Consider the following 22500-nt stretch of genomic DNA (forward strand, 5'->3'; position numbering starts at 1 on the left):
ACAGCAGGTACAGTATACGGACCGCCAGGTGACATACTTTCACTGAGGGCCATTGCACTATGGCAGCGGTTTTCAACCTTTTTCACACCAAGGTCCATTATTTATTCGGCATTTGAGCCACGGACCATCATTTGATGAGATTTAGAATATTAGACTTTGAATATTTTATCATTGTTGGATTCGATTTTGTCCACAATTATTCCATGCTGTATTGATGTGGTACCATAGGAGAGATAACAAGCAAACGTTCATCAAAATCAAAATTCTTCTGCACTCTATTTGTTTAGACTTCTGGTAAATTAAGTAATGCAGATGTTTAACAATAATTTGACCCTTGAAAAAAATTAAACCAAAATGATTACCAACTCTGCATAATTTAGCTGGGGATCAACTGGAACCCCCTCAAGGACCACTGGTGGTCCCTGAACCACTGGTTGAAAACCACTGCCCAACTGAAATTCTTGGTTGTTTTTAAATCTAGTACGAACAACTGTTACAGTATGTACAGTATAAGGACAGCCATACCATGTAACTTACTTTCACTGAGGTGCTATTCCACTATGGTTTCAAAATTTGTTCTAAAGTCAACTCTTACAGTATATTAGGCATTTGGTGTTTGTTTTAAGTAGTAAGGGTACATTTCAGCATTCTTATTTACAACAGCATTAAAGATTTCCAAAAGCAAGAGGAAAGTGTTGTGCCTCTAGTAGCTGTCGTCTGTTGAGCACAGTTTCCCCCTAGCGTTCGGACGGCTGTACTGCAGCTTGGCTGCTCTAATGAAGCGGAATGAGTTGTCCAAAAACTCATGGCCAAGTCCGCATCACAATTAACGTGATGGATGATGTGGGTGTATCAGGGTATATTAAGGTCCAAATGTGATGTATTACGGACAAATGATTAATTCACTCAAGTCCACCTCATGCAGATTACAAGTGGATAAATTACCCGTTCCATAGAGAAGGATCACTGGGTCAGGGTTCTTTTTGTCTATTATGAGCTCATGGAGTCAGTTACCCTTGAGTACATTTTCCTAAGGACAGTGCCATGATAGGGACAGAGAGTCAAGATAGGACAGAGTCCAGGTTCGGAATGAGAGCAGAATGGCCAGCATGTGAAAATGCTAAATTCTCCCTCACCTTGTTGTCAGTGAGTTGTTTTGTCAGGGGCTCCCTGGACTGCTGCAAAAGGTTCTGGAAAAGCCTCTCGTTCTGCCCAATCAGGGCCATCGTCTCCTGTCTCTGCTCCTCCCACTGGTTGCTGTGACCAATCATGTTGTCCAGCTGCCTGAGGCGCGCCTCGACGCCGTGCTGCGTGCTATCCCATTGGCTGCGAACTTTCTCCACTGGACGGAGATGCAAAAGACAAATGTAGTCATTGCTTTGCTTGTAATTAGCCTGTATACAGATATGCTTATTCATATAGACATAATATTTGTTTAAAGGTGTTTGCTGTGAACGTACGTTTCTCGGTGATGGATGTGCGGATGTCCAGGTCAGACGTCTTGTTTTTGATGTTCTGGGCCAGCGTGAAAATGTCCTCAAGCTGGGGGTGGCGCTGCTCAAGGTCAATCTTAGTCACCTGCCAGGACCACACACACACACACACACACACACACACACACACACACACACACACACACACACACACACACACACACACACACACACACACACACACACACACACACACACACACAAGGGAAGTACGTATTAAGTATTTTCTTTTTTTCTCCCCACAATAAACTAACCCAAGTGCAAAAAGCTGCAAAAAGCTACATAAACTTCAAACTCAATCCTGACTCATACATAGCTGCGAGTAGAAATAGATGTTCTACAAGCTCTTATAGATCGTCTATTTTCAGTGCATGACACCCAAGCACAACTGCGTATCACACAGGCCTCTACTGCAGGGGTCTTCAACAGGGGGTCCGGGACCCCTAGGGAGTCTAACAATTAAATTATGAAAAGGTTGTGGGGGTCCCTGCTTCTTCTCTCTCTCAACTAAGGGTTCCTTGGCCTGAAAACGTTGAAGACCCCCACTCTACTGCATAATCATCCATCCTCCATTCTCACCTGCAGACGTCCCATGGTGGTCCTGATCTCCTCTGTGTCGCCCACGGTGACGATGTTGGACTTGAGCATCTGGGTGATGAGCAGCAGCCAGTTGGCCAGCTCGGTGGCCGTCTCGTTGAGGTCAGTGGGCGCCACGGTCTCCGGGCTGTGGGGGGTCTGGTGGTGGGGGTCCTCGCTCACCAGGCTGGCCATCTGCACCGCCGAGGGGACCGAAGACACTGGGGTGGGGGGGGGGGGGGGGGGGGAGAGAGACTTGACCCATTAAGACCTGAGGCCCATTCTATGAATGTCTTCTAAATCCAAGTTTTTCAGAAACAGTTTTCTGAAAAACTTATGTTGCTATATCAGTGGTTCTCAAAACCTTTTCATGTCAATTTCATGTATATGTTGTATAGCTGCTATTTTTGAAAATAATAAGTGGTTCAAATCAAAAAATTGGTTAAAAATGGCTGCAAACATGGAGTCGGGGCATGTTTTGTTGACAATCATTCGTATTTTGTCGGTAACATTAGTTACTGATTAGGAAAGTTGGTGTTTGTCACCTGAGAAAGTATATCATGACAGCAATGACTTCTGCTATGCAAGCATGTGCATAGCTACCTGACACTACCAGTAAAGTGTATGTCCGATCATACAGTACAGTATGATTGAAAGGGTCACATTTTAATGCAACAATAAAATGGAGGATTTAATAGAGCATTTTTAAAGGCATGTTAACGGAACACAACACGTGTGTTGTGTGATACATTAGATATTGAGATGAATGTGAATGGAAAGATATGAGAACGGAAAAAGCATCTTCAAGTACACACTAGAAGAACCGATATGGACTTTACCGAGTTGCTGATGCTGGACAACGTGCTGTTGTGTCCATGGAGAGACAGGTTGATGGAGAGAATCCCTCAGCCGGTTGTCCAGAGCCTTCCAGTCGGCTGCCAGCTGCTCCACCTTACTCTGCACATAAGGGTTCCCACACATTTTTAACAATGACATTTCAAAACCTTTCCATTGCTTTTCCAAAGTATTTTACCCCATTTCCAGGCCTATAGCAAAAAACTATGTATTTCGTTGCTGTCCGGCAGAAAACTCTTATCTCCATATTTGAACTTTAACGTGTTTTTTCCATAAATGAACGTCCTATTTGATCATACTAGAGTGTCACACAAAAGCATCAAAAGTAGCAAATCCAGGGTTGGCAGAGGAGAGCAGTGCCCAGGATTACAGCTTAAGCAAATGGCACTGGGTGAAAAATGGGTTACAAAATCGTGTTTTTTTTTTTTTCTTCTTTTTTTAAGTAGCAGAGCCACAAAATCAAAACGCAGCGCGAAGCATCGCATTTTGAGCTTGTAGATCTGCTACGTTTGCTATTCTCCAAAACATGTGATTAATTCCAAACCTTTCCCAGGCCTGAAAAACAGTTTTTCGAATTTAAAAATATTTCCGTGACTGTGGGAGCCCTGACAATAGAATAGACTTGCACAAAACAATAGAAGTAGACACGCAGTCAATGCATTTGCAGCACCACATTGCTACAGCCTACAACCTAAAGCTCAGACATCACATCAAACCTCTGAACACAAAGCAACAAAAAAAAAGTACTATTTAGACGCTAGAACGTCCGATAGCAAAATACAACTATTTCAACTACAGCTGTGATGCGCGTGCATGTGACTATAGCAACTGGTGGACCTTTTCCTCGGGCATCAGCTGCTGTCGCCTTTGCAGGTCTATGGAACGAGCCAGCAGGTCTTCCAGCTCTCTCTTCCTCTCCTTCATTGAGGCCTCTAGAACCTACAACGCAGAGACCATGGAGGAACAGTGGTTACTGATCTCTGGCGTTTAACTATAAACCCATTAAGACGGACAAAGTAACCACTTTAACCATTCTTTTTTTATAGTATGGCTATTCAGAAATAGCAGATATACAAGCTCATAGCGTGGCACCGAGTGCCGCGCTATGAGCTTGTAGATCTGCCTTTTTTTACGTGAACGTTTGTGCAAATCTTTTAAATTATGACAAAATAAGTGCGATTATGTGAAATAATTGCGATTATGTCAAATAATTGCGATTATGTCAAATAATTGCGATTAGACAACTCTGTAATAATTGACAGGCCTACTGTACCTGTGCCTGGCCGTGGCTGAGGCCTCTGGTTGTCAGGGTCTGGTGTGTGACCAGGACCCAGTCAGTGAGGCGGTTCATCCTGTCCTCAAACTGGCTGTGGCTCTGCAGGTTGGCCTCCACCTCGCCCACCTTTTCCAACAGCTCGTGGTTCACCTACGAGAGAGAGAGAGAGGCAGGGTTGAGGTTGGCTGAAAGAATATTGCAGTGGGAAGGAGGAGGGTGATTTGGGGTGCAGTGGGGTTCAGTGGTACACAAGGAACTAGAAAGATGCATTTGGAAATTGCAAGTGTGGTTGCCGTGACACGAGTCACACTGAATTCACAAATGAATTCCGTCTTACCATTTGAATTTTCCCCATTCAAGTCAATGGGGAAAATTCATTCACAAATAAATTAACGGCCATATATGGAGATCTCTGTGTCAGTCCTTGTCCCTTTCATGCCCATATATGGAGATCCCTGATGTTGTCAATATTAAGCCCATATCTTGGAATGCCCATATATGGAAATTCTGTGTCAGTCTCATATGGTCTATGATGCCAGACATCTATGATGTCAGTCATCTCCATATTTGGGAAAAGTTTATTTTTAATTAAAGTCAATGGAGAAAATGTATTCACAAATACATCTATACTATAATTTTGCGAATGTCTGAGTGAGTGAGTGTCTGTCTGTCTGTCTGTCTCAGCGTTTCTCCTCGGTGGCTGGAGCAATTGATCTGAAATCGCATCACCATCAGCATATGAACACACCTGACATAACTGTGAAGCCCATTTGTCACTTTCACAAATCGTATGCTGTATAATAGCATTTTTATGGTGTATCTATATCTATTTAGCCTACAGTACCTTTTGTGACCACACATGTTAAGGGAGGGGCGCTGTTGTTCAGGCCATGCACAATCACACACAAACCCACACACACACACACACACACACACACACACACACACGGGGGGGGGGGGGGGGGGAGTGTGGTGTGTGCAGGCGGGCGGGCGGGCGGGGGGGGGGGGCTAGACTCAACAGCACCTCTCTGGTCACCCAGGGTACTCAGGCTACACCAGAGGCTACATACAGACAGACAGACAGACAGACAGACAGACAGACAGACACACACCGCCACGTATAGGGAGCTTGTGTTCCACACAGCTCCAAAAATTGTACATCAAATTATTGTTGACTCTGCAGTTAAAGAAAAAAAAAGAAAATGTGACTTTGTGTGTGGTGCCAGTCACAGTACCACTCGCTCACCTTGCACCAGTTGAGGTTGATAGTTCTGAGCTTGGCGACGTGCTGCTCTCTCTCCTGGGAGCTGACACTGGGGCTGGCCAGGATCTGTGGGGCATGCTTGTTCAGCCAACCAAGACGCTCATTCTGTGCATCCACCTCCAGTGCCAGCGCCTGTCGGAGAGACAGAAACGATGGGCCTTTGACCTTACAAGCAATCGCTCTATATATATGTGTGTGTTAACTAATGCCAGAGTGACACGGAGAAAATAATGTGCTGTTAAAGAGAGGTATATAGAGAGAGAGAGAGTGTGTGTGTGTGTGTGTGTGTGTGTGTGTGTGTGTGTGTGTGTGTGTGTGTGTGTGTGTGTGTGTGTGTGTGTGTGTGTGTGTGTGTGTGTGTGTGTGTGTGTGTGTGTGTGTGTGTGTGAGACCATGAGAGAGAGAGAAAGAAAAGTCTGACTTCAAACTTTTTTAATGATAGGCACAGGGGATGGAATCCATATGCAATATACTGTCTGTTTCAAATCGCAACACAGGACCGATACATCACAACACTGGGTATAGAGTAAATAGAAAACCAACTGAAATACTAGCACCAAGTTGTGCAGTAAAATGAGAAAAAAAAGACAAAGGAAGGGTGAAAACGCAATCTAAGCTGACCGTTCTGACCCGCTTCAGCAGCAGAAATAGAAAAATTGCCTTTTCCACTGTGAAACTTCAATTGAGTCAAACGAGGGTAGAGGTGCACCTTGAGTTCCTTGAGGTTCTTGTCAGTGGCTGTGACAGGCAGGCAGCTGACAGCACTCTCTGCCTGCTCCAGCCACAGAAATAACTCCCCGCTTCTCCTCACCACGTCTGACAGAGCTGGATCACCTCCAGCAAGCCTAAACACACACACACGCACACACACATAAGGTAAGAAAGGAAGCAGAGAGGGTAATGGATTTCGGATACAAATACACAAGCACGCACGTAGAGAAAGAGACACCAGAATGTAAATGCACTCTGAATCAAGACAGTGCTCGCGCGCACGCACACACACCCACACACACACACACACACACCCACACACACACACACACACACACACACACACACACCCCCACACACACACACACACACACACACACACACCCACCCACCCACCCACCAACAACGATTAGGATCTCCACTGGTCCAAAATGTCACAGTTCTAATGCTAACATTTACATTTATATTACAGCAGTATACTGACGGAGCATGCTGATAACATTTAACTGCTGAGCACGGATACAGGAGGTTATGAGCTAATATACATTTGGTTACCTTGCCTGTAAATCCAGGTTGTAAAATCAGGATGATCTACAGCCCATAATCAAGGGAATGGTACAGTACATGATACGACAGTGATCGTATCATTGTCACGACTTGACATTTTGAATCCAAGCTCCTTAACGCTCCGCATGTTGCAACCGTTTATTCACGGAGGTCATGTCCCGTGTGTTTGCCATGGATACACTACCTTCGCTGTCTGTCAAGGACTTGCCGGTTGACGACCCTCCAGCGCTGGCCCAGGGTCGCTAGCTTCTCCTCGAGCAGAGGCCCGTCAGGGGCTGACAGCTGCCCGATTATCTGCTCCCCCATGCGGGTTAGCCCTGCCAGGACAGGCTGGTGGCTGACCAGGCCTTCCTCCAGCTCCTACAGTAGGCAAGTGTAAGGGAAGGAGAGAGAGAGATCGGGAAGAGAAATGGATCAATACAAGCCCATGAACACCTTCACTCAGGGCCAAATCCCCCGGCTCAAGTTTGTCTTTCCAGGGCAAGTCTTCGATTGACACGAACGTGTGATTTGTGGCAAATCAGGATTTATGCTGCCAAGTCTCCACTTCCACAGAGAGAGATTTAACAGAACCCATAAAGTAAGAAGAGTGAGCTTAAAGTCTGCTGAGGGGTGAGTCAGCTAATTGATATCTCACTTCGCACACACTCGATCTTGCGATCTCTCTGTACCTCGTAAAAGCACTGTTATACTTAGTAGTGTGCCGGTGTTGCGCATTGAAAATATCAGATCTACAAGCTCACATATAGATCTATAAGCTGCCATCTTCAGTGTGTGACACTGTTGTGCAATAAAGTATACATTTGGCTTAAGAAGGAGTTAGTAGAAGGAGCTATCTAGCTAGAGGCAAGGGCAGCCCCAGCTTTGGCAGTCAGGTGGATGACGATGTTAATAACGGTGGCGAGGCAATCCATGTCATTGTCAGACCCCTCAAAGAACTAAATCCCCTATGGGAAGGAGGCAATTAGTAATAATGAAGCCAAGCGAATTAAGAAAATGTGTTCTCTCCGTTCACCTCTCTCACGTGACTCGTTTCCACTTCTATACTTTGCCAGCACTATATAATTACTGTACTGGACAATTACTACATAAATTATAGATGTGATGCGTTGGTTGATTAGGTACAGTAAAATGATCATTGTTATGCTTAATTAAAGTATCTAAAATCAAACTCTCCCAGCAGCTTCAATCATTAATGTAAACACATTGCTGTTGCATATTTATTGGCTAGGGTTCATTTAGTCTCGCATGGCCAGACTGTTGCCTCCCGCAATTTTAAAATGGCTCTGTCATCTGGAGAACGGAAGTTCTGATCAGTAAAATATAAAGCAAATGCGAAGCCTCCTCACTACTTCCGTTTTGTCTTTAAAGTGGTGCAAATGTATCCTAGTATAAATAAGAATCTTCTAAGCATATATATCTTGAATATAGAGGCATCTAATACTGCATAAAGTCAGTGAAATGAGATATAATTACAAACTCTTTGGGATAGGTTGAATCAGATGTACAGTACAGAGGAAAGTCATGGCAATTTCATTCACACATGCACACGCATGTGTACACACACACACACACACGCGCGTGCACACACACACACACACAGAGCAGTGTCCTGTCCCTGACCTCCTGGTGTCTCCTGGCGGTGTCCAGGTGCAGCTGTCCGTCAGGAGCGGTGCTCTCAGCCAGCAGCGTCTCCGTGTCTGTCAGCCACTGGCTCAGGTCATTCATGTCACAGTGGAACTGCCTCCACTCCTCTACGGCACGGTCAAACCTCCTGCAGGACACATGCATGTATACATGCACAAACGCACACACACGCACACAGAACATCTTCATATTAAAATCAAAAATGATAACAGCGACAGCAATTGCCATGCCCATGACAGATCTTGGTTTGATTTCCGGCCTGGCCAGAACATTCGCAGGATATCATTTCCAGACTCTCTCTTCACATTTCATTTCTCTCTCTCTTTCAAATAAAGGCTTGAAAATGAAAAAAAAATGAAGATGTGCATTACGCTTTCTCGCAATCAGACACGACTGATTATACAGCGTGAGCACTCAAATTCAATCCAGTTGCCCATAATGAACCAAATCAAACTGCTTTAAAAATCGACATGTTCTTCCCGAAAGCTCAAAATAATGTTTTTCTACTGAATATGTTTTAAATTATGATTATGGCCTGAATACATAGTGATTGCTAACCCCCAGTTTCCATGGAAGTGGAAAAACTGGGGAAAGGTTCAAATTTATATATATAAAAAAAGAAAACCACACTTCTCCCAACTCCTGACCTCTATTAAATACCAGTGAACCTTGTTGTCAGTTGGGACTACCGGTCAACTGTTTTACCGTTCAAGCCATTGAATTACAAACAGCCAGGCTGATTGTTCTGACATGCCAAATCAAGACAACAGATCTTTATTATGTCGAGGCTCACAAAAGGGCTGTTCCCTCATGGAGGGGATCCAATCTAATCCAAGAAAGAGGGGGAAACCGATTTGGACAAGCAGCTTTAACAACATATTCTGTTACGATTACTTATTCGATTAATCGAATAATCGAGGAGTGTTATTGACTTTTGACCAACATACTGTAGAGGGACTGGGATTATAAATGCACAAACCCATAAATCTTCCCATCTTCAACATTTGCCTAGTAGTTCATTCCATTGTGCGTGCCCACCCTGTACTCAACGGATGGTTGTTTATGCCCAAGGAATTGTACTAGTAATGAAGGTCACCGGCCGTGAGCCCGTCTAAGTGTGAGCAAGTGCATGTGTTGAGTGAGTGAGTGAGTGAGTCTGCCTGCCAATGAATGATGGCGTCAATAAGTGACTGAATTAATGCAATGACAGAGTCTGGGAGGGAGGGAGAGAGGGAATGTCTACGTGCAGCAACACATGTTTGTGCCTGACCGGCCTAAGGAACGGTTCTGATGGTAATCAAGGTCACCACCAGAGAGTGTGTGTGTGTGTGTGTGTGTGTGTGTGTGTGTGTGTGTGTGTGTGTGTGTGTGTGTGTGTGTGTGTGTGTGTGTGTGTGTGTGCGTGCGTGCATGTGCACTGTGTATGCATGCAGTTGTGGGTGGATGGGTGTGTCTTGACTGTGTGCCCTTGTCTATCTGTTTATCTGTTCTTGTCGTCTCCAGACTAATCAGACAGTCGACATTCAATGTCTCCCCAAAACGGGTCAGGTCATTTCCAGACACGCCCCCCACCCACACACACACACAACAATAATTATGATGCATTTGATTCTGCATTTGTCCTTCTATTGTCTTTGAGGCACGTTGTGACAAAGTGATTTGTTAAAACCACTCTATGAATACACTTGTTTTGATTGACTTTTTGATTGACTGCTAAACCTTTTTCAGCGGTAACATTTTGCTCCAGCTCATTCATGTTTTCTTCTCCAGCAAAAACACTGTGCTCTTATCCAGACAGAAAAAGAACTGCTTTAACCTCAATTCTGGTAACGCCCAATTCTATATTATTTGCATGTGTGTGTGTGTGTGTGTGTGTGTGTATGTGTGTGTGTGTGTGTGTGTGTGTGTGTGTGTGTGTGTGTGTGTGTGTGTGTGTGAGTGTGTCCCACCCTTTGCGGTGGTTGTACATGCGGTTGAGCCGGTCCCACTCGGCATTGAGCTGGGTGAGGGCATCTCCGATCTGGGCCACTTCGCCGGGTGAGGCGCCCTGGATGGCGTCGGGCTGGCGCTCATGGATCGATGCCACCTGGTCGCCGAGGTGGTCGAGGCTCTCCTTGATATTCTAAAAAAAAAGGGATGTCAGGGATTGAGGCATAGTCAAAATTCTGATCTAGGGATTTTTCCACAATAATTTTCCAAAGATTAAAGGGATATTTCACGTAAAAAAATAAATAAAACACCTACGTTTTTTACATTTCTTGATTCAGTATTTAGATATTTGATATTCATTTTAGCAGACACGCCCCCATCCTATACAAACCCATTGTAACTTCAAACCACATGTTAGATTAATTGAAAACACCCGTCCATTGTTCTGGGGACTCATACTGTCACGGCTTTTTATAGGAAGGGGGCGTGTCTGATAAAATGAATATCAAATATCTAAATATTGAATCAAGCAACTGTCCGGGGTGCTCCCCAAAAACCTGAGTAGACAAAAAAAAGTCCCAAAAATGTTTTGAAAGTGAAATATCCCTTTAATAAGCATTTCTTTTAAAACGCCACCTTGAGGGTGTCCTCCTGGCTGGAGAAGTCCTCGTACAGCCCCCCGCTGAGCTCCGTGGAGTTGAGCAGGAGCTCATTGTCGGCCATAGCCAGCAGCACCTTGTTGACATCCAACAGGTAGTCCGAGGGACTCAGAGAAGAACCGGCGCCGACGCGCTCCACCAGTGACATCTGCTGGTAACACAGGAGGACAAGGAGAGCAGGGGAGGGACACATCAGAGAAGTAGTGGGTGATAGAGACAGAGAGAAAGTATTGGTATTTTATATATTTACATGACCACATTATCATACCACGGAATCCATGTGTTAACTAAGTGACACCATAATGACATAAGTGACATCCCCTATAAGCGTGCGTGTGTGTGTGTGTGTGTGTGTGTGTGTGTGTGTGTGTGTGTGTGTGTGTGTGTGTGTGTGTGTGTGTGTGTGTGTGTCACCTCAGCACACAGCTCGCTTGTCTGTTCTGTGAAGCTGTATGAGGAGGAAGAATCCATTGAGACCTCCATCTGCCTGCTTCGCAGTACTCTCAACTCCTAAGACATGGACAAACACACACACAGTTAGCAAGGCTAACTACATTGGTAATTGTCTCCACCAGCCGAAGGCTGAGGGAGAGTATGTTTTCCCCTCCGTCCGTGTGTCCGTCCGTCCGTGCGTGCGTCCGTCCGTGTGTGCGTCCGTCCGTGCGTCCTCGCAGTTTGTGAGCACCTAATCTCAGTCGCCGTTGGCCCGGTTGCTGCCAAAGTGAGCACACACATTCCCTGGATGCCAATCTAGAACCTCTGCCCTAAATTTTCAAATGGGCCTTTTCTAGCGCCACCTAGTGGCCGATGTTCGCAAAACACATTTCTGTGCACTACTCTTACAGATTTTGTCCAAAAATCCTACAAATCGGTAGTCAGTATCTCGACAGTCATGTGATCGACACAGATCTGTCCGATTTTGCATATTGCATCCTGATTGGCTAAGATTGGCTTCCAAAGTTGGTAGGATTGAGCCGTTTTGAACAAAATGCCTCAAATCACAAACGCAAAGTGCAATTATCATGAAATCGCGCACACACGTTCCCACCAGGGTTTCCGCTAGGCATTTTTGGGGCCGGCCACCTTGGCCGGCAGGATTATATTTTACCGGCCAATCAATTAATTTATCGGCCATATTATAATGAACGTCACATACGTGTTTGCAGCTGAGATACTGTATGTGCAAGCTATGGACCAGAGCTAATGTGCAATGTGCATGGTGACCCAACTAATAATTACACCATTTTATGTTAGCTTTCCTCTTTATCACAGATGCAATTGCAATCTGTTCCTGAGTTAAAATAATAGCCTAACTATCTACTTATGTAGAGGTATCGCTTGCCAAAAAAAAAAAAAGTGAATCGGCTAAAGTGGGCGCAACTCAAGCGAACCGTTTGCGCGCCCTGCCACACAGTGCCCTACAAATTAATAAGTTAATAGTGAATGATTTTGGCATCACGTCGCCTTAAACCTTAATATGCAAACATACAACCTTTGTTTTGTTTTGTTAATGTTATGTTATGATGACGCAAGGAAGGTTGACTTGCCTCTGTTGCTTTGACCACCACAATGGCATCACATCCATGCGATCAGAAAGTCATGTGCGTGCTTGTATAATCCATGTGATTCCACAGAGTTCGGGTCCCTTTTTTATTATCGTCTACTGGGTCCAGTTTGGTCTAGATTACCTCGGAAGAATCCCAGTTCTGTTCGGATCATAACACTAAACCCACGCTGTATAGCGCTGATTGTTTTACAAGCTGCCTGAACTGTCAGCTGTGATGTGTGCTTCTCCGTATGGCCGCCGTGTGCTTATCTAAAATAGCAGACGTACAAGCCCACAGCGCCGCGCGTTATGACGGTGTGTGAGCTTGAAGCTCTGATATTTTCAATGCACGTAACCATCGTACGACGAATATAGACTGATCTAATGCACACAGCGCAGCATGAAGCAGCAGCAGCGGCGAGCTTCGCTGTCATGTCACAGAACATGATACACTTTTAAAATTATGATAGGTTTTAATGGTTGTAGCTTTACTTTAGCCAAATTATTATGTGAATAATAAGATTAAATGATAAAATAGCCTATAGAGGCATTTTCCCAGCCGGCCACAGTGGCCGGTGGACTTTTTAATTACCGGCCAATTAAACATTTAACCGGCCAATGGCCGGTAAATACCGGCTAACGGAATCTCTGGTTCCCACTAGGCCGAGGAAGAAATGCCACTTAATTTTTTTTAAATCAGCCTCATGGTGGCGCTATAACAGGCCGATTTGTGGTTTTACCTATAACTCCACCGATCAGTTTCAAACTTTGTAAGCGCACTCCCTGCCTAGAGGCTAAGGATAAACCTTTGCCCTGCATTTTTCACATCAGCCTTTTATAGCGCCACCTTTGGGCCGACAAATGTAAAACACATTTTTGGATATTACTCCTTGAGATGTTACGCAAAAATCACGCAAATCGGTACACAGTATCTCTATAGTCATGTGATCAAGTCCGATCAGTCTGATATTTCATATTCCATCCTGATTGGCTAATATTAGCTTCCAAATTTTGCAGGATTGCTCCGCTTTTGAACAAAATGCCTCAAATCATCAACGCAGCTTGCGATTACCGTGAAATTTGCCACACATATTCCCACTAGGTCAAGGAACAAATGCTAACTTTTTCACATTGGCATGTTATAGCGCCCCCATTAGGTAGACTTTAGCAAAACACATTTTTGGAACACAATGCTTCAAATCATGCATGCAGCGTCCGATTGCCATGAAAGATCTAAGGTGAGGAACATATGCCACCCTTTTTACATTGGCCTATTATACAGTAACACCACCAGTACGCACGGCCTGGTGGAGACCTGTGCTCGGAAGAGCACTGCTTCTAGTTCAGAAATGAAGCTTTGCTACACAACAGAATCAGGAATGTTAACACTTCAGATTTGACCATGTACATCAGCGGTTTTCAACCAGTGGTCCTTGAGGGGGTTCCAGGTGGTCCCAAGCTAAATGATGGAGAGTTGGTAACCAAATGGATCCTTATAGATCTTTAACTCTTAACAGCTTAAAATGAAACCAAATGGACCTGTGTATACTCTCTTAAGAGTTAAATTATTAAACACCTGCATTACTTTGTCCACACAATTAGAGAATGTAGAAGAATTGTTATTTTGATCAACGTTTGCCTGTCGTCTCTCCTATGGTACCAACATCAATACAGCATGGAATTGTGGACAAAATCTTATCCAACGACAACCACACGTTCAATGTCTTGAACGCTCTGAGGCAAAATCTCATCAAATGGTGGTCCGTGGATCAAATGGCGAATAAATAATGGACCTTGATATGAAAAAAAGGGTTGAAAACCACTGACGTAGATAGACCTCAGTGGCGTGAGCACCTCACCCACCCTGTGAGCAGAATACTGGCTCTGCAGCCGGAGAAGCATGAGTGTCAGCTCCTCCCTCTGACCCTCGTCAGAAGCCTGCTGCAGCACCTCCTCTCCTCGCCTCAGCAGGTCCTCCACGGCGGCCTTTTCCTCGTCCATCTGGCGAAAATGTACCGGCAGTCAAAGATCAAAACAGTCCAGTTGTCAGTAGGAGATGCGAACGGCACTAACTGGCAGTTACCATCCTAGTTTGAAATGGCTCTCTTGCAAAACAATGAGGCATGGCCTGATCGCCTTGGAAATGAGGCAGAGGCTTCCCAGGCAAATCTTGTTTGGTGGTGGGAAAAACCGAAAGTAACTGTTGTTGAATGGTGTAGCGACCTTGACGAGGAACAGAGTGTGTAACACCATTGATAACACGGGCTGGAGTTACACACTGACCAATCACAGCTTGGCTTATCACACGGCAACACTTTTATGCGGCTCATATCACGGCTGCCATGTTCTTGGCCGAATGAATACCTCATAAAACGTATGAGGAGATTACATTTCCCTAGCTGATAAGACACAAAAAGAGAGTAATACTGTGGGTGCTACTTGGAAATGTGCATTCAAAATACTACTATGTCCGAAAAGCAGAATTATATGAATCACTATAAATCACCAAGAAAACTAAATTAGTGTTGTTTTCTTGTCTTTTTTTATAACAAACACAAACGTGGTACGTATACCTTGTCATCATCCAGAGTGTGTGCTGTGTCCTGCTGTTCCTGCAGGGCCCTTAGTGTGTCCTGTAGCTCCGTCTGAAATCCCTGCACTTCACTGGGCTGTGGGGCTCCTGCAGCATCAGGCTCAGTCAGCCCCTCTACCTGGTTCTGAACCACCTGCTGAGAAGTGGTGGAGATATCACTAATGCAAACCACAAACAGCTCACAGAGAACACGCTGACAAACAACATGCTGAACACTGAAAATTGGACTTCATGAACCTTATAAGTTGTTGTGCAAGTCGCTTTGGATTAAAAGCGTCTGCTAAATGCCTAAATTGTAAATTGTAATTGCAAATTGTGCATAATTATACAATAATATATAACAACGAGTAAGACTCCCTAATCAGGATAAAAGCGACCGTCAGGTCGCATGTACTGTATAACTGCAAAAAGCAACCTCATGGTGGCGTAATTATAACTTCACATGTAGTTTTTCTTGAAGTGAATTTTTATAAACTCTGGCCCAGTATTTTAGTCATGTAAACATTTTTCAAGATGCTGGAATCAATTAGATTTCAATTAAATTGTTTGTACCTGCTCAACCATCTGCACTTGTTGAACCATCTCTACTGGTTGAACCATGTCCACCTGCTGGACCACCTCCCCTCCACCAGGTTCCAGACAAGTCAACATCTAGACAACAACAAACAGGGCAAAGATATAATATTGATGATTTTATAGATTTTAATTAATAGGTTCTTGGTTTACCTACATTATTAGTTTACTACTTCTCTGCATTTGATGCATTACGTCGTGCTGTCCGAGGTGCCGTCGCCCTGGATTAATAGTTGTAGGATATTCTGTAGCATCAATTGATTTCTTTGCTATACCAGGAACCGTACGTAAATCGGGATTCCAGAAACGAAGGAAATGAAAAAGAGGTAGCTACCAAGGGCTTTTTAGACCCAATAAAAAATATAATGACCACATTTTTTCACAGCTCAGAGTTTTACCTAGAAATTGGCAAATGCCATTGAGTGTGAACTGTATAAACAGACTTTAAAATGGTAAATACTTTGCATCCAGAAGGACAAGGAATATGTCTTTATGCTGTAGGCAAAGTTTGCGTTGGTACAGATCTTTGTTGACCTTGACGTGTGCAGTGTGTCAAAGAGTTACGTTGTTATGCTGCTGTGACAATAACCTTGGGCTGTATCGGCTGTGTGCACTCTGTGAATGAAAGAATTAATGCTGAAATGTAATGCTGAAACAAAAGATGGGACTATATCACAGAGTGCGTGCGTGCTACTGTACCTTGGTGGTTTTTATATGCTGGGAGATCTTGTCGAAGTTCCGGTTGAGCTCGGCCAGCTTGGGCTCCACTACGTCTCGGCAGGCTGGTCCCCTGCTGGTCATCAGGATGACAGCCTGGTCTCTGACACTGTCCACACGCAGACTGATGTCCTCCAGCTCTTCCAGAACACGCTGGGGGGACACGGTAAACTGGTTAGAACAGTGATTCCCAAACAGCGGGTCGGGACCCATCTTTGGTTGGCGGACACAATTTTGTGGGACACGACACAATATCCCCGTTATCCTGTTTACTACAGACTAATTATTCCAAAAGAACTCTTCTAAATTTTCAGAAAAGAAGGCAAAGAAATTCCAAACGCATTCAATGAAAACATAAAAAAAAGAAAATCTGTACATCTAAAAGACATACTGTACTTTAAAAGTAGTCAAAATAGCTGATCTGCAAAAACAACGCGGCCTGAAGCGATGCGTTGTGTGCTTGCAGATCTGCTGTTTTCACTCTAGTTTGGCTCACAGGGAGACATAAAATCTCTCTTTTGGATCTCGGGCTAAAAGGTTTGGGAACCGCTGGGTTAAAATAGACTAGCGTCCACAAAATGAGATGTTAATAGATTTGTCTTTGTCTTACTGTATCCATATTAATTGATTGTCTCTGCCGTCAAGCCGTAAATGTCAAATGGAAAAGGACCAATACTCTTCCTCATGTCCACTACAACTCCTTTCCACCTATAATCAACCCATTTCCAAGCTACCTTGACCATCCTCTCCCTCTCAGCCGTGGACAGCCTCTCTGCCTCATCCAGGTGGATCTGGGTCTGGTAGAGCCAGGTGCTGATGTGAGCCAGGTTCTCATCAAAGATCTCCACCTCATTCTGGTGATTCTACACAGGATAGGGAAATAGAAGGGAAGGGCTTTGTGATTGTACAATGGATGTGAACATGGATGTAGATGGATGGTAAAACGTATTATTATAAATGAACGATGGGTCTGAATCTGGAACTATCAGGGTGGAGCCAGGAGCACTGAACACACTAGCTGGTCAAGTGCTACGGGGTCTTGCTTGAATGTCACACAGAAACTAGTCAGGTTTAAATGGATAAAGAGAAGATTATATAATAAGGGACATTTTGAAACATGGAAATTATTTTTCCTCTTTCCAACTTCAGTCATCCTGCCAATTCCCTTTGAACAATGCAGTACACTGCATGGTCCCTGTTGCTGCAACCCCCTACAGTTGGTCACTGGTAAAGCGTAACAGAAGTTTATGCCATCTCTCTCTCTGCTCCACTCCCCGCTGAATAGATGCCACAACCAACCAGCGTGAAAAATCGGAATAAATCCACTACTGAGCTTTAGATGTGAAAGGCACCTTAATTTGACAACGAAAAAACGATGAATATTAAAAAATATCTGAATGAGTCCTGTGTTTTCCCTGTATTGCACTGGGTTTGAAGAATGTGTCGAGTCAATTACAGAAAAGACGTATTCCCCTCATGTCAAGATGCTGCTCTGCGGGCAAACCATTTCCTAAGAGGTTGTTTTGTTTATCTCATCTCATCATCTACAAATGCAATAAATGTTTGCCAAGGTTGAGTGGATGGTTTTGTAAATTGACTTCTATGATTTAATTATGATATTCCGAGATATCCTCGAGGGGGCACAATCTGAATATCAATTCTTTAGTAAACGAATATGATAAAGATACATAAAATGTACGTTCAAATCATAAATCTTTCAAAATGCCAGGCAAGCACTAGACACAGATACAGTATCAGTATTTCCCAGGTATATTCATACAGTACCTATATAAGGAATTTGTTTAGGTTAGGTTGATGCATTGTAGTGAACAGGAGCTAATATTTCCTTTAGAAACAATAGGCCAATAGAAGACACCCTGCGAGAAGCGACCTCGCTCTAAAGGACGAGGTCCGCCTGGGTGACAGCAGACTGCTGGGTGAGCACTATTAACTTTGACCAAAAAAATACACAGACCTGGTTGGTTGATTAAGTTCAACAAAATGTGGCAATTCCATCCCAAATATGAAGATGACTGACGTCTGACATCATTGATGTTTGATGTATCACACCAGTGTGAACTGAGCGGTGGTGTCCATTAATTTCAAGGCTGTGTGTGTGTGTGTGTGTGTGTGTGTGTGTGTGTGTGTGTGTGTGTGTGTGTGTGTGTGTGTGTGTGTGTGTGTGTGTGTGTGTGTGTGTGTGTGTGTGTGTGACTGTGCGTGCGCGTGCATGCATGCATGTATATTTCAAGGCTGCTCAACAGCACCTCTCTGGTCAACCAGCGGTACTCAGGCTACATACAGACAGACACACACGCATACATAAACGGATACACGCATACACACACGGCCATGCTATGGAGACGGTGTGACCACCGCTCAAAAAAGCAGATTTTATACCGTCCAGATCATCTTCACCCCACTTCAAATCTCCCAACAGTTTGCTCTCACCAGCACTGCACTGAGCCAGTCTTCAGTCCAGGTACGGACTCGGCCCCAGTTCTCATTTAGCCTGCAGATCCTGTCCTCCAGCTGAGCCTCGCTCCCCTCCACCAGAGTCTGCAGCCCAGCGCTGGTCTCCATCAGGCCGGACAGCTCTGCTTTACGGCGTTCTGTCTCCTTCAACAGACCCTGGGGGATGGACATAGTACACACACATGAATGTATTGGGGTTAAATCTTTCCCTGCCGAAAAAGAAAAACGCCTTTTGGGCTTTTTTTTTTGCTTAAACCTGGTGTTCCAAACATGTGTTTGACATGTTTTTTTGCATTTTTCAAATGTTAAATTGGAATTCCAGTGCCACAGAAAACAGAATGTGACGTGATCGAAAATCCGGATCTCCGTCTGCTTCCCATTTAATTAGCCAGTAGCTATGCCCCTCCCCTAAAAGCTTTTGTCCAATGCTAGCTTAGCAACCGGCAGCTTGCCAAGGCTGTTGCCAAGGCAAACCTTGGCAAGCAGGAAGTTATTCTAAGCTAGCATTGGACAAAAAGAAAAGCAAGAAAAACAAAAAAACAAAAGCTTTTTGGGAGGGGCATAGCTACTGGCCAATTCTTTCACGATAACGCCTTTTTCTCAGTTTGACTTTTCCTGGGTTTTTGGCAAACTAGGCAACACATGGGCAAAACGCCTCGCTCTTTTCCCCCCAAGGAAGCACAGATAACGATAAAAAATATCGTTTTCAATTGAAGAGGATGGCAGCGTCCACACCACAACAATAAAGCCGTCATAACTGATGTGAGCGCAGACATAAGCAGAGATAAGGATATCCACTCACGTTAGCCCACACAATCTCAGCATCGATGTCTGCCGGCATGTCTCCAGAGGAGTTCTTTTGCTGGAGTTGAACCTCATTGGTGGTCAGCCAGTCCTGCAGCCCAGCACTCTCTTTGTGGAACTTCTGAGCGAGAGAAAGAGCCTTCTCCAGGTCCTGCTTGCCCTCGGTCACCTGAGAAGCAGTAGGCACAGGAGACCATTAACCATAACGAGCCGCAGAAGTGCTTCACGATATGTTTAATAATATTTATAGCCCAATGTGTGATGTCATTTACTATATATCCCTATTCGCAGAACGTGCATTGGTAATGGAAGCTCGAATGAGTCAAGCAAGAGCTAAGTGAAGCGTTACCTGTGCCCCCAAGTCATTGTAGAGCATTTTGAGGGAGGTGAGCTGTTCGTCCATGGCCTTGGGGTTCTCCGTCTGCTGCTTCTGGACTATCTGCCTGCCCGTCTTTATCACCGTCTCAACCTCCAGCTTCACCTCACTTAGCAGCTTGTACAGCTTCTGCACAGGCAACAGAGAGAGAGGTGGTGGATGTGAGTGTGTGTGTGTGTGTGTGTGTGTGTGTGTGTGTGTGTGTGTGTGTGTGTGTGTGTGTGTGTGTGTGTGTGTGTGTGTGTGTGTGTGCGTGCGCGCGCGCTTGCGTGCGTGCGTGTGTGCCTGTGTGGATTGTAAAATCACATAGGGATAATAAGACGTGAATGGGATGGGACCGAACCTTTTTCCCAGAAGTGGTTCTATATGTTAATGAAGAGAATTCACAAGGACAATTGCAAACGTCACCACACTGTAGCTCTTTTCCCAGACTAGTCATTTTCTTATTTGTGTTACGACACCCACCCATCCTTGTTAGTATGGTTGCCCCTCAGGGTAACCAGACTATAGTACTTGTCCGACTTTATTCCATCTTCCATCTTCTACTAAGTAATCTTTTTTTTTTTGCCGTGCTACTCCACCCAGAGTTTTGGTGGCACGCACTTGGACCATAATATTATGTAAAATCGACCAGCTTCATCGGGACACGCATGCATGCTATTTTGCTAAGAGATACGTTAATTATATTGTTTAATTTATATAAATGTATTCGTGAATTTTCTCCATTGACTTTAATAAAAGATTTGCGGTGGCGCAGTCAGTAGTGCTGTCGCCTCACAAATAGAAGGTCCTGGGTTCGATTTGTTCAATGGACGCTGTGGGCGTGTTCTCTCCTCCGCGTCATCAGTGCCCATACCCTAGGTGGGGTTGGTAAAGGGGCATTTCTGTGTGGAGTTTGCATGTTCACCCCGTGTTTCCTACGGTAGGTCCCCTCACAAAAACATGCAGTAATCCTGGTCTCTAAGGCGGAGCGCCTGATGGAGGGGAAAGGAACTGGTTGGAATAAAATGTTCCTTCCACACGCTACATCCAACCGGGGAAACTCCCCCATGTCAGGTGAAAAGAAGCAACTTGGACTCCTCATGCATAGAAGGAAGCATAAAATCTGCCCGTTGTCTGCCCAGGTTGGCAGAGGGAGTGTAGCACCCAGGATTACATTCGATAATTGACACCAGGTGAAAAATGGTTTACAAAATCGTGGGATAAAAAAATAATAATAAATACAATTAAAATGTACAAGTTAATGAGATAAACAGACATACATAGAGGGAGATGAGTGTGTGTGTTCTCACCATGCAGCCGTTGAGGTGGGTCTGGATGTTGTCCGGCTCCACCTCTCTGACGTCCAGGACATGGAGCTCGGCCGTGGCGCCGTCCAGGACCCGCTTGCAGTCCAACATGCGCTGCTCAAAGTTAGCAGGCTTCTGGAAGAGTTGGTACTTTGTGGAGATCTCTCGAAGCTTCCTCTGTCAAGAGTGGGGAGGGAAGGAGTTACTGAACTGCTGTGAAATGGGACCACTAATCAAACAATACACTGACAACTGGGGGGGGGGGGGGGCCTGTGGGTGGTGCTTTTTGTTTGCCATTGACAATATTATATTATTTTTTACAGTTGAAAGTATCATTACAGTTTGAAAAACAATGATGGAAAAACATAGGCCCTATTTGGAAAGGACTTTGGTAAAAGATTGCATTGTCAAGCTACACAAAATATAATGCGGCCTATTATAGCACCACCACAAAATGCTGATTTGAAACAATTGGGGTGGAGGTTCTTCTGGGAGGCCTACTGGGAGTGTGCATGCAAAGTTTCACACTGATCAGTGCAGCGGTGTCTGAGATTAGGTTACGTGGGCACGCAGACATACGGGCTGACAGGGGCAAAAACAATCAGGTGTCAGGACTAGGGTTGGGATCCTTTAAGATTTTAACAATTCCAGTTCCTTGCCTCTTAACGGTCCGATTCCTATAGGGGGTTCTAAATGGACCCTTACGGGTCTGTAACTCTAAGAGTGTACGAATGGTTCCATGTGTGGTGGTTCCATGGTTCCAGAGTTATAGTGGTCCTTGAAATTAAAATGTTTGAGAACCACCGGTATTGTAATACTGTAGCAGACGTGAGGTCCACATAAACAGCTTTGGCAGTGTGATAGAACCGGTTCTGGAAACGGTTCCAAATGTGAAGCAACCAATTCCGATTCCTCGATGTTGAATCCGGTTCCCCCAGTTCCGAATCCCAACCCTATTCAGGACACGCTGCCTTGACAATAGAGAGAGAACATGCAGGGTGACTGGTGTGCAGTCAGACTGTAGGTGGCAGTGTTGACCAGTACCTGCAGTTGATCCAGCATGGTCCCACCACGGCCAGCCTTGCCATCAGCAGCTGCAGGGGGCAGGTTTACTACGTTCCTCCTCCTCATCTCCTCCACTGTCGCCTCG

At 44.7% G+C, this 22500-nt stretch overlaps 1 protein-coding gene across 4 annotated transcripts in view; it reads right to left on the minus strand.

Annotated features, from left to right (window-relative positions):
- The window catches only part of utrn (utrophin), a 274917-nt gene that overhangs the window by 172710 nt on the left and 79707 nt on the right, over positions 1 to 22500 (minus strand). For 2 of the 4 annotated variants that reach the window (XM_080744642.1, XM_080744639.1), the window contains exons 31-53: positions 22395 to 22500; positions 21354 to 21527; positions 20035 to 20190; positions 19684 to 19854; positions 18858 to 19037; positions 17141 to 17269; positions 16389 to 16559; positions 15669 to 15767; positions 15097 to 15252; positions 14387 to 14524; positions 11392 to 11487; positions 10955 to 11128; positions 10339 to 10511; positions 8366 to 8516; positions 6927 to 7102; positions 6174 to 6309; positions 5447 to 5596; positions 4198 to 4350; positions 3762 to 3863; positions 2909 to 3026; positions 2073 to 2290; positions 1461 to 1578; positions 1137 to 1342 (exon numbers count right to left, since the gene is read on the minus strand). The exon at positions 22395 to 22500 is cut by the window's right edge and continues 26 nt beyond it. In XM_080744642.1, coding sequence (XP_080600768.1) covers positions 1137 to 1342; positions 1461 to 1578; positions 2073 to 2290; positions 2909 to 3026; positions 3762 to 3863; positions 4198 to 4350; positions 5447 to 5596; positions 6174 to 6309; positions 6927 to 7102; positions 8366 to 8516; positions 10339 to 10511; positions 10955 to 11128; positions 11392 to 11487; positions 14387 to 14524; positions 15097 to 15252; positions 15669 to 15767; positions 16389 to 16559; positions 17141 to 17269; positions 18858 to 19037; positions 19684 to 19854; positions 20035 to 20190; positions 21354 to 21527; positions 22395 to 22500 — 3451 coding nt within the window. The remainder of the gene's footprint in view (positions 1 to 1136; positions 1343 to 1460; positions 1579 to 2072; positions 2291 to 2908; positions 3027 to 3761; positions 3864 to 4197; positions 4351 to 5446; positions 5597 to 6173; positions 6310 to 6926; positions 7103 to 8365; positions 8517 to 10338; positions 10512 to 10954; positions 11129 to 11391; positions 11488 to 14386; positions 14525 to 15096; positions 15253 to 15668; positions 15768 to 16388; positions 16560 to 17140; positions 17270 to 18857; positions 19038 to 19683; positions 19855 to 20034; positions 20191 to 21353; positions 21528 to 22394) is intronic. The other 2 variants (XM_080744640.1, XM_080744641.1) reach the window with 2 other exon arrangements.

The sequence above is a fragment of the Nannobrachium achirus genome (assembly GCF_963921795.1).
Source record: "Nannobrachium achirus genome assembly, chromosome: 16".
Lineage (NCBI taxonomy): Eukaryota > Metazoa > Chordata > Actinopteri > Myctophiformes > Myctophidae > Nannobrachium > Nannobrachium achirus.